This window comes from Bos taurus, chromosome 27, assembly GCF_002263795.3.
Source record: "Bos taurus isolate L1 Dominette 01449 registration number 42190680 breed Hereford chromosome 27, ARS-UCD2.0, whole genome shotgun sequence".
In the NCBI taxonomy this organism is placed as follows: domain Eukaryota; kingdom Metazoa; phylum Chordata; class Mammalia; order Artiodactyla; family Bovidae; genus Bos; species Bos taurus.
Window position 1 is genome coordinate 5,513,265 of NC_037354.1, and position 12,334 is coordinate 5,525,598.

At 44.2% G+C, this 12,334-nt stretch overlaps 1 protein-coding gene across 6 annotated transcripts in view; it reads left to right on the forward strand.

The window, feature by feature from the left end:
• MCPH1 (microcephalin 1) overlaps positions 1 to 12,334 on the forward strand; it is a 240,070-nt gene that overhangs the window by 67,108 nt on the left and 160,628 nt on the right. For 5 of the 6 annotated variants that reach the window (XR_009493066.1, NM_001103315.2, XM_059882159.1 and 2 more), the window contains 2 exon segments: positions 3,539 to 3,576; positions 5,788 to 5,950. The exons of the other annotated variant lie outside the window; for it this stretch is intronic. Coding sequence is in view for 4 of the 5 variants with exons in the window: in NM_001103315.2 (NP_001096785.1) it covers positions 3,539 to 3,576; positions 5,788 to 5,950 (201 nt within the window). In the remaining variant the exon portion in view is untranslated. 6 annotated transcript variants of the gene reach the window in all.

A 12,334-nucleotide genomic window follows, 5' to 3' on the forward strand; every position in this document is an offset into this window, starting at 1 on the left:
AGTTGTCCTTTTTTTGTTGAGTTGTAGAAGTTCTTATATATTCTGGATGTTAAACCCTTGTCAAATGTATGATTAGCACATATTTTCTCCCATTTTTGGGGTTATCTTTTCACTGTCTTTATAGTGTTTTCTGATGCCAAAAAAAGTTGTTAATTTTGATGAAGTCCAATTTATTTAATATTTAATATCTTTTTTGCCTGTGCTTTTGGTGCCATAATTTAAGGAACCAGTGTCATGAATATTTTTCCCTGTGTTTTCTTCCAAGAGTTTTATAGCTTCTGCTCTCAAATTAGATTCATTTTGATTTAATTTTTTTCTACAGTGTAAGGTAAAGATCCAGTTTATTTCATATGTAGTTATCCAGTTCTCTCAGCATCATTTGTTGAAGAGGCTATCCATGAACAATCTTGGCAACCTTGTCAAAAATAGTTGACCATAGATGTGAGGGTTTATTTCCAGACTTTCAATTCTGTATTCACATCTATCCCTGTGCAGTACTATACAATTTGAGTACTGTAATTTTGTAGTAAATTTTGAAATCAGGAAGTGTGAGATCTCCATTTTGTGGTTCTTTTTCAAGATTGTTTTGGCTATTTGTGTTTCCTTGGAATTCCATATGGATTTTAGGATGGATTTTTCCATTTCTACAAAAATTGCCATTGGAATTTTGGTAGAGATTGCATTGAATCTGCTGTGGCAAGTATTGTCATCAATAATATTAAGTCTTCCAATTCATGAACACAGACTGTCTTTCCATTTATTTAGGTCATCTTTGATTTCTTCTAGCAATTAAAAAAATTTTCAGTGTACAAAGCTTGCTTCATCTTTGTTAAATTTATTCCTAAGTATTTTATTATTTTTGGTGCTAATAAATGGAATTGGTTTCTTAGTTTCCTTTTCTGATTGTTCATTACTAAGGTATAGAAATACAAATAAGTTTTGTGCTTTTTTTGTTTCCTGCCACTTTGCTAAATTCATTTGTCCTAACATTTATTTATGGTTTCTTCATAGAGTTTTCTGCCTGTAAGATCTTCTCATCTGTGAAGAGAGATAGGTTGATTTCTTCCTTTACAATTTGAATTTCTTTTTCTTGCATAATTTCCTGAAAAGAACAGTAGCTTAGTTTTGGATATGTCACATCTGAGATCCTTACTAGACCTCCAGATGGAGATGTCAGATAGGAGGAGAGTCTGAGTCTTGGCATCACAGAATGGGTCTCAGCTAGAAATGTGAAGTTGGGATTGTAGGCGTTTTGCTCCTGCAGAAAGCCCTGAGGTCATGTGAGGGCTCCCGGGAGTGAGTGCAGGTAAGAAAGAGAAGCAGCCTGAGGTGCAGTCACAGAGAAGGAGCCCGGTGATCAGAAGTCAGGAGAGCTTCCTCTGCCTGCCCCTCTTCACGCCTTCATTCTAGGAATGAGCACTTCTCACTGATGACGTCCTACAGGCTGCTTCTGGATGGGTCCCCAGAAGAAACTAAATGCTTTGGAATGACCTCCGCAGGGTTTTACTTGGGGTTGGCCATGTCACTGGCTCTGTGTAGTCGTCATTCTAGGATGACACTGAAGCCAGAATCTTACTCCTGCATAAAGGCCTTGTCTCCAGACTCAGCCCAGGGAGCCATGCTCATGTTCCACTTGTATCCAGGACAGAGGAGAGCTGACAAAGGATGTTCTGAAGGGAAACTAAAAACACAGGATCTTGGCTGTCCATTGTTGGCTAGCTCATGTGCCGTTTCTGAGGTCTTCCTCCGAGTATGCTTTTCATTCACCTTGTCTCTTCCTTCACTGTCTCTCAGTAGCCCTGTGTGGCACAGAGGCCCTTGCGTCCCCATGTGTCCCCCTGGGTCCTTTGGGCACCTTTGGTTCCTTCTCATTCATTCATAGGACCATTCAAGGCACTGCTTTGTGTGCCATGATGGTTTCGAGGTTATACTGAGCAGCTGATTCCATTTGAGGCACATCACATGACCTGAAAGAGTGTAAGAATAGCGTGCATTCCTGTTTGTGTTTTAAATAAAGAGAACATTTAGGGGGACTTCCTGGTGGTCCAGTGGTTAAGAATCTGCCTTCCTCTGTATAATAGGCTCCAGTTTCATCCACCTCATTAGAACTGATTCAAATGTATTCTTTTTAATGGCTGAGTAATACTCCATTGTGTATATGTACCACAGCTTTCTTATCCATTCATCTGCCGATGGACATCTAGGTTGCTTCCATGTCCTGGCTATTGTAAACAGTGCTGCGATGAACATTGGGGTACACGTGTCTCTTTCAATTCTGGTTTCCTCAGTGTGTATGCCCAGCAGTGGGATTGCTGGATCATAAGGCAGTTCTATTTCCAGGTATGGAATTTAGAAAGATGGTAACAATAACCCTGTATACGAGACAGCAAAAGAGACACTGATGTATAGAACAGTCTTTTGGACTCTGTGGGAGAGGGAGAGGGTGGGATGATTTGGGAGAATGGCATTGAAATATGTATAATATCATATATGAAACAAGTCGCTAGTCCAGGTTTGATACATGATACTGGATGCTTGGGGTTGGTGCACTGGGATGACCCAGAGGGATGGTATGGGGAGGGAGGAGGGAGGAGGGTTCAGGATGGGGAACACATGTATACCTGTGGCAGATTCATTTTGATATATGGTAAAACCAATACGATATTGTAAAGTTAAATTAAAAAAAAAAAAAGAATCTGCCTTCCAATTCAGGAAATGTAGGTTTGATCCCTGGTTGGTGAACTATGATCCCACATGATGTAGGGCAACTAAGCCTGTGTACCACAATGAACACCCAGCACAGACAAAAGTAAATAAAGGTATTTTTTTTAATAAAAGAACATTTGCCCTAATATATATCGAATTATAAAACAATAGTCATTTCTAGTTGGTGGAACTACAGGGAAATTTATATGTCTAATTATATATTTCTGAAACATTTAATTCTTCCTAGCATGCATAAGTAAAAAGTATTTTTAAATTTTTATTTTTAAAAATTTGAAGTTCCAATTAATAGGAGATGCCAATACACAAATAAGCAGTTCCATTATCTGTGCTCTTGTGTGGAAGGGATGAAAGAATCTGCTTGAGGCAGGTGGCAGAAGCTTGACCATTATTGTGTACTTACATCTGAGACCAAGAATATGGTTGCCTAGAAGCCTCAGGAAAAATAGTTTCTAAGCCTGCAAGAAAAACGTCTCTCTTACGCTCTGCTTCCTTGGAAGCATGTTAACAGTTTGGCACTTGTGGAGGCCCACTAGGCAACTGGTAGAATGAATTTCTGGAGGGAAACTGTTTTTTTTCTCTTCTACCTCATGTCCTGGATTATTTTGGATTGGTTTGGGGATAGTATCTGAGTTTCTATCTTTTGGGCTACTTTTTTTTTTTTCCAGGAATATACAGTTTTTTTCCTTTGATATATGCTTAAATGTTTACTTTTAAGTGATGTAACTTTTCAGAAAACAAAGTTTATTTCTGTGGGAAAAATACTTTTTATATTTTTGACTGTTTTTTGTTCCTTCTCTTTTGACATCCCTAGCCAACAAGAACATTAGTCATGACAAGCATGCCATCTGAGTAAGTACTCGTTGTTTTGATAACTTTCTCCTCGATATAAAGTTTGGACTTTTCGTTCATAAACTGTGCTGGGTGCTTGAGCAGCCCTCACGTCTGTGCTGTGTCCATGTTGATCTCTGTAATTAACACTGGAGTCAGAAGAGCACTGGAAATAAGAGAGGTGGTGAAAAGGCTGTAAACAGTTCAGCACCGAAGACCTTTGAGTGGTTTGGACGGCATTTAGAGGCGTTTTAGTATTTGCCGTTCCTCTTGCTCGTCTTGTGCTGCACGGCTCTGCGAGTCCACCACCCCCACCCCGTGAAGGCCCTGTAAGTGGAGCCTCGCTGGTGGAACCGCTTCCCTTAAAGATCTTAAAGAAATGCTTTAGTGGGACGCTTTCTACCACCGTGGTAAAAAAGCTGTCTGCACATCTGGTGGAAGCATTCACAGCTCCCTAGCGCACTCTTATCATCTCTCTTAAACATTAGCACAATGTTGCACATCCAAAAAAAATACCGTGCCTTATTCTTTGCAACAGATTTTTTAATTTTTATTTAAAGAGGAAAAAAAATTTTTTTAAATAGCAGAAGTTTTAGGGCTTTAAGATATCCATCAAAACACTGGGACATCTCAGGGAAAAATAGGCTGCAGAAAGAGTGCATGCTTCCAAGACTCTGGGTGGCGGGATCCTGTCCCACCTGTGGCATGAAGTTAAAAGGTCGTTCAAAACCCACATGTTATCTAGTGGAAAAGGAACACGCTCACAAGTTCTGTTTATGTCTTGTGAAATACATTGGTCATCCTAAATAGTTTAGTACAGAAACGAATAATTGAATATTGGTCTAACATTTTTAAAAGTCTGTATTTTTGCCCAAATTTAAAAAACAAAAAAAAACACTGATAGCCATTTTCTCAATCGAAGGTTTGAAAATCAAACTCTTCATTTAGCCCATTTTGAATCTCTTTTTGATTCATTCCTGCCCCACAAATACTTGTTGTCAGAAGTTAAGAACAAGACTTTTATGTTCTAAGGTCATATTGATTAGCCGTGTTTTGCAAAGATTCTTGTTATTGATTAGCACATCCAGTGAAGAGCTAGAAGCTCCCAGACTTGGAATGACAAAATCATAGATATGCAGAAACAGGTTTCTAGAGAGCATCTGGCTTAGAGGTTTTCACTTCTTTTTGCTATTGTTTTATTTGCATTTTGTACCCCTCCCCCAATTTAAATATTTTCAGCAACTCCAATAAGCACATATCCTCTGGTTAAAGTGATGTGTCCGGTCCTGACTCATCCATCTGCTATACCCTGGGGATCCCTGGAAAATTCTCACCAGGATAGAGGTCAGGCCTTGTATTTCACAAGTGAAGAAATAGGTCTTGTGATCGGCAAAGCCCAGATCATCATAACTGAGAAATGCCATAATATAAGCAGGAGATAGTTGGAGACGATGTGCGTAATCATGCACAAAACTACCTCCTTCCTTTTGGAATGTATTTTTTGGAGACGAGAAGTTTCTTAACTCACTGTGCACGTCATGGTGTGGCTCAGAAAGCCTACATGGTGTTCATGTTTTGGCAGGGATTTCCCAAAGCTGCTGGCAGAGAGGGGGAAAAGCAACATGTCAGAGTTAAAGGCATGATAGGAAGGTGATTGTAAAAGGAAGAAAGGGAATATGAAGAGTGATTTGGAAAGTTAGGGAAGAGAAATATTTAAAGAGAAAAAAGGGTACTTAAGGCATTAATGGAATGACAAATCAGAAGATAAACAGTGATGAGCTTTGTGAAATTTGCCCTGAAGTTTTAATAAACAGGACCTATAAAATTATATGTTTGACTCTTGATAAATGTTTCATTTTTAAAATAAAATAAGTGAGGATCTTGGTTCTGACAGTGCAAAAACTAGGTCCGACAGGACTCAAAAGTACACACAACCGGGTCTGGGTGTGGAGGAGGCCTGGTGCAGGGAACTGGCAGGCCCTGCCGAGCACCTGGGGAAACCGTGTTTAGCTTTGGGGCCGCTGTTTCTTAGCCACTAAAACAGTTGGAGTTGAGATCTGAAATTTATTTCCCCCAGATTTCAAGTTATGGATTGCAGGGAAACAAGCAGCAAAGAAGAAGTCAGTGTACATTTTTTCCTAGTTTTTTTTACATTTTAGTTCATTGTAATCCCCTTGATGTTTATGCACAGAAAAAAACAACCGTGTGTTGATTTTTCTCCCCGCTTCACAGAAAGTACAGCGTGGTGATCCAGGTCGTGAACAGACTGAAGGGCTTCTCGCTGGCGCAGGAGGTGTGCGGCAGCACCACGCACGTGCTGGCCGGGAAGCCTCGCCGCACCCTGAGCGTGCTGCTGGGCATAGCGCGCGGCTGCTGGATCCTGTCCTTCGAGTGGGTAAGCCTCCGCACCCGCACAGTGCGCATGCGCGTCCCGGTTTCTCGCCGCGGGCTGAGTGGCCGGCTGGTCCGTGTTAGTCTTGCCCTCTCTCCTCTGATGGTCCTCGCCTCCAGCTCTGATGGTCCCCAGGAGGACGAGCAGGTAGGTTTCCAGGTAAAGAGCTCACGGCCACGAGCAGATGTAAGATTAGAGCAGACTTGGAAGGAGAACGCCCCAGTGCACGTTCTCACAGTCAAATGCTCGCTCTTCTGTGCTTGACCAAGAATTAATGTGACCTATGTTAGCGATGGTTTAAAAAGCCAAAGGAATTCCGTGATTGTTTTCACAGATGGGTCTACTTACTGAGAGACATGTTCGTTTAATCCCGTTTGGATATGTTATTATCTATGCATGTCTGTCTATAACATTACTTGCCCTTATTTCTGTGTATTAAATGCAGAGTTTGGGGGGTTTTTTTTAAGTCATTTTTTTCCCCATTATTCTTGAAGTTGAAATTGTTTCTTACTCTTTCTATTTTTACTTTGACCCACAACCCATGGTCACTCCAAAGCATTACTGTCTGATGAGGGTAGCATCGTTTGTTACTTGCGTCAATATTTCACATCTGCTAAGTACCCAGCCTCCCTTCTCCTCCCCCAAGCATGTGTTATACTGCTGTTGTTGTTTAGTCACTAAGTCCTGCCAATTCTTTTGTGACCTCGTGGACTGTAGCCTGCCAGGCTTCTCTATCCATGGAACTTCCCAGGCAAGAATACCAGAGTGGGTTGCTGTTTTCTTCTCCAGGAGATCTTTCCAACCCAGGGATCAAACCTGCGTCTCCTACATTGCAGGCAGATTCTTTGCCACTGAGCCACCTGGGAATGCTCTGTTAATTTAAGCCGGTAGAATTATAATATGCAAATAAACAGCAGATATATTTCCAACTTCAGCTCTGGTCTTTTTCCCTTGTTATGATTTAACCTGCATCTCTCTCTGGTGTGTGAGGTTTAAGATATTAGTGGTTGGAGTCATGAAGTGGAAAAGGCTGGAATTCCCCCCACAAAGTCCTGTTTGTCTAGGCAACAATTAGGAATTGCCTTACTTAATTATATACAAGTACTGGTCCACATTTCTTTGTATGCAATGTCATTAATAGCTCCAGCCTCTGTGAATGAATATCCTGTTTGCTTTCTCTCCAATTCACAGTGTCTCTGTTTATCAGTCACCTCTTCCTTCCCTCATGTCTCAGAGGAAGACATTATCTTTTATGAGGCCAGGCAGCTGTGCTCTGTTCTGTACCAGCTTGTCCTCCTGGAACGCAGAGCCAGCGGAGGGCGCGGGCATGAGGGCTCGCCCTCCCCGCTGCCAGGCACGGGGAGCCCTGCCTGGGTGCCCCCATTTCTGCCCCAAATCCTGCCAGGGTTCCACCACTAATCACATGTAGAAACGGAGCCAGGTGTGCATTTAACATCAGGCCACTGTGTGTGAAATTAACCTCTCTCTGTGGGATTAACTGCTATCCATGAGCAAGGCGGGAAGTGAAACATGTTATCTGATAAACTTCCTGTGCTCAGACAGGACTGCCTGCCTGGACCTTCCTGCCCAAGGGGAGGAGCCTTGCCCACGGTGACTTAGTGAGCAGACTAAGTGTAAGTGCAATAATAAGCCAAGAAAAGGAAATAAAAGGCATTTAGGTTATAGAGGGGAAAAGAGGGAGCCATCTCTGTTCTCAGACTACATGAGAGTCTGTGTGGACAACTGCAACAAATCCACCAGAAAGCTCTCAGGATTAATAAGTGAGTTCAGCAAATTGTTGGCAAACAAGGATTCTGTAGTACAAGGTCAATACTAAGATGGTGGTGGTGTTTAGTTGCTCACTTGTGTCTGATTCTTTGTGACTCCCTGGACTGTGGCCAGGCTCCTCTGTCCATGAGATTCTTCAGGCAAAGATGCTAGAATAGGTTGTCATTTTCTCCTCCAGGGTATCTTTCCAACCCTGGGATCGAACCCAGGTCTCCTGCATTGGCAGGAAGATTCTTTACCTCTGAGCCACGGGGGAAGCCCCAACATTGACATACTTAAGTTTAATAAATGTAACAGAAAGGGATGTGCAGACTCTGTGGCCTGGAAGATTGGAAACATCAGAGACGTATTGGGCCCAAGGACTGGAAGACTCAGTGTGGTTCAAAGGCCCTCTCCCCTAAAGTACTCTGCAGACTTAATATGTTCCTGCTCACACTCACAGACTTCACTGACGACACACAGGCTGACTCTCAGATGTGTATGTGGGAAGCAGGGGACAGCACAGCTGGGACAGTTTAGAAAGCAAAGCACAGAACTGGAGGCACATGCCTGCAGGGTCCGTGGTACTGTGTTCATGTCCTTTGGCCGTGTTAAATTACTACAAATTTAGAGGCTAACCGCCCCCCTCCCCCCACACCTGACCTGTCTTCTCACAGCCTCCGAGGTCAGCAGTCTGCACAGGCTTCCTGGACTCACGGCCAGGTGTTGTGGGGCTCTGTCCCTGCCAGAGGCTCTGAGAGAACTCCTGCTTCCTGCCCTCTTCATTTTCTGTGGGCCGCCCACGGCCCGTGGCTCACAGCCCCTTCCAGCCGTGATGTCACCAGCCTCTGCTTCCCTGGTCATGTCTCTGACTTCCTGCCTCCATCATTCATTCATTGGGACCCTTGTGGTCTCTCGAGCCCCCCAGATAATCCAGAGCACCTCCCATCTCGAGGTCATTACTGTCACTGCACCTGTAAAGCACCTGTCTCCGCGGCAGGTCACAAACCCCTGGGACTCCTCCACGGATAGCTGCAGGGCCCTTCTGCCTGGTCTCACGATAATGCCGATGCGTTATTTCCACAAGGGCTGCATAACACTACTGTATCTCTGGCTGATGACTTTGATTTGAATTCTATAAGGGCAGGCTTTCCAAAAGTTTAGAAAGACCCAGAAGGAGGAAGGCCATGTGAGATGCGGAGCCTGGTGTGATGCATCTGTGTGCTGAGGAGCCCAAGACTTGAGGGAGCTCCAGGAGGAGGGTGCCTGGGCCAGGTTCTCCCTCAAAGGTCTCCCTCCCTCCCCTCTGGAAGGGATCCTGTCTACACCTGCATGTGGGACTTTTAATCTTTCAGAACAGGGTTTGGTCATTGTAAGCAAGGAGACAGACTGGTCAAAAATAGAGCTCACTGAGAAAAAACTAAAGAGTTGCTCACAGAAAGACTAGAGTCGGTCACCCTGGGCCTCCAGCCATCCCCAAACTGTGCGTGTTCTTCCTGACGCAGAGCTCACCCACGGTGCTGGCCCAGAGCAAGGCTGAGCCACAGGGGAGGGTCGGCTGTGGACCCCCAAGACTCAAGCAAAGGCAGGGCTGGGGCGGGGCTGTGTTACTGCTGAAGCCAGGAGCCTGCCTCAGTCAGGGTTTTAACACTAGCAAGACAGTGCAGGACAGCATTCGATTAACATTTTAAGCAGCACATTTTACCTGCCAGTATGATGATTTCACGGCTTCCCTGGTGGCTCAGATGGTAAAGAATCTGCTTGGAATGTGGGAGGCCTCGGTTCGATCCCTGGGTTGGGAAGGACCCCTGGAGGAGGGTATGGCAACCTACTCCAGTATTCTTGCCTGGAGAATCCCACAGACGAGGAACCTGGTGGGCTACAGTCCATAGGGTCGCAAAGAGTCGGACATGACTGAGTGACTAAGCACAGCACACATAATGATTTCAAACAGTGGTAAAGCAGTTTCTTAGAAATTTAATAGAATTTTGCCCTTATTAAGCCACTAATTAAGCCACCAGTTTTTCTGGAAGATAGGACTTCTGACAGGTTTATGTATTGCACTTGTCTAGTATCTCATACATCCAATGCCTTCTACTAAGAAGACTGGAGTACACAGGTAGCTGTTCAGAGGGAGAGGATGGAGTGAAAATGACTTCACTGAAAATGCAGTTTCATTGTACGTCTGTACACACACATAAATCCATATGTGCTTGCTCTGTGTGGCGGTTCCCATCAGTTTCCCCTAAAGAATAATAAGTACAGGCCAGTGAAATGGTGAGCTACCCTGCTGCCCCCACGTTGGAGAGTTTAAAGTTAATCATCCCCAGAAAAAATGGTACATCATGTGAATTGCCAGTCTGGATGAAGCACAAGTTGCCATCAGGATTGCCGGGAGAAATATCAACAACCTCAGATATGCAGATGACACCACCCTTATGACAGAAAGAGAAGAAGAACTAAAGAGCCTCTTGATGAAAGTGAAAGGAGAGTGAAAAAGGAGGCTTGAATCTCAGCATTCAAAAAACTAAGATCATGGCATCCGGTCCCATCACTTCATGGCAAAGAGATGTGGAAACAATGGAAACAGAGACAGACTTTTATTTTCTTAGGCTCCAAAATCACTGAGGATGGTGACTGCAGCCATGAAATTAAAAGATGCTTGCTCCTTGGAACAAAAGCTATGACAAACCTAGGGCGCATATTAAAAAACAGAGACATCATTTTGCTGACAAAGATCTGTCTAGTTAAAGCTGTGGTTTTCCATGTACAGATGTGAGAGTTGGACCCTAAATAAGGCTGAGCACTGAAGAATTGATGCTTTTGAACTGTGGTGTTCAAGAAGACTCTTGAGAGTCCCTTGGACTTCAAGGAGATCCAGCCAGTCCATCCTAAAGGAAATCAGTCCTGAATATTCATTGGAAGGACTGATGTTGAAGCTGAAGCTCCAGTACTTTGGCCACTTCATGCAAAGAGTTGACTCATTGGAAAAGACCCTGATGCTGGGAAAGACTGAGGACAGGAGGAGAAGGGGGCAACAGTGGACAAGATCTGAGGCATCATTGACTCAAGAGACGTGAGTTTGAGCAAGCTCCAGGAGATAGTGAAGGACAGGTAAGCCTGGTATGCTGCCGTCCATGTGGTCACAGAGTCAGACGTGACTTAGTGAGGAACAACAACAAGGGAAAATGAGACAGAGGCTGCTGAGCCGCCCGGGTGCTGGGAACCTTTTCCACCAGGCAGCCTTAGGGAAGATGTCCCATCTCCCTGAGCTGCGGGTCCTCCTTTGTAAGACACACCCAGTGACAGGATGTCCTTCATAGGATCGCGTGAAAGCTAAGAGTTAAAGATGTGTGGTGCTCCTTGCAGCAACTGAAAAAAGTAGGGATTTAACACGTTAGCCTTACAACAGAAATAACTTAGTAACCTCCTGCAAGAACTGTAAAAATCAACTGCTACATCCTGTCCCCACAGCCTTGTATAGGGAAAGAGTACATTAACCCTAAAATTGACCAAAGGCACTTGCTCTGGACAAGCGAGCACTTGGTCGAGGACCAAGTGAGGGAGGCTGGAAATGGGAATGGTCTGGGTGGGCAGTGGAGGCGGTGAGGGGGCGCGTCTGCCTCCATCCTTACAGGGACCCAAGAGTAGCATCTTTCCTGATCCAGAGGCCGACCAGAGGATTTCAGTGTGCCTGAGAGCCCACTTCACCTGAAGGCACGGTGGTGCTGATCTTCTCCAAAACCTTCAGAGTACTGTTCCTCCGAGCGGTTGCTCTCAGGTTCCAAAGATAGTTTTGGAATTCGTGTCTATGCAAACAGCTTCCCAATGATGCACAAACCCTCCCTATTCGTGGAAAACACCACCCCCTGGGAAACCGAAAAGCACAGGATACACTGCGGCTTAAAGAAAAATGCCTGGTCATGTAATTGTGATGACTCAGAGGCTTCCTCTAGTGGGCGAGGGGGGAGGTTGTGACGTGTTCACTGATGCTTATAGATGAAGGCCTTGAAAAATACCGTAGACATGAACTGAACCCCTTTCCCTGTACAACTCAACTCCATCTTAAATAAGACAGACATGCTCCCTGATTCTTGAATGGCTTCCTTTGATTTTCTAAAAAAATTGAAGCAAACAAACGTGGTAAATTGTTCTGAGAGACAGAAGTCGCCCCTGCTGTTTACAGAGCCACACAGGGTAGTTTCTAACGCTTAATGCACAGCACAACTGTCAGTGACTTGTTCGTGACTCTGGACAGGAGCTTCGCAGGTGGCGGCTTCTGTTCAGGTCGGTGCTAGAAGAATCCACACGCTTACTGAAGGATCTCATATCTTTGTGTAAAAGGAACGACTCTCTCCCTGTGGTCTGCCTCCGTTCTGCTTGTCCCCAATGCAATTTGGGGGATTCTTAAAATATTCCTTTTGGCGAGCGCGATCAACTTGCCTCCAAGAAAAACATCACTGGGAATGTTTTTATTTCAGGGTTTGTGTGGTATTCTCTGGAAATTTTTTGTAAAGGAGAATTCTAACAGCTCTTTAAAATTAGATGGTTGTATGTGGCCTGGTTTATCATATCCAAAAAATTATGGTGATTTTATAACACAATTCAGTTTGGACTTTT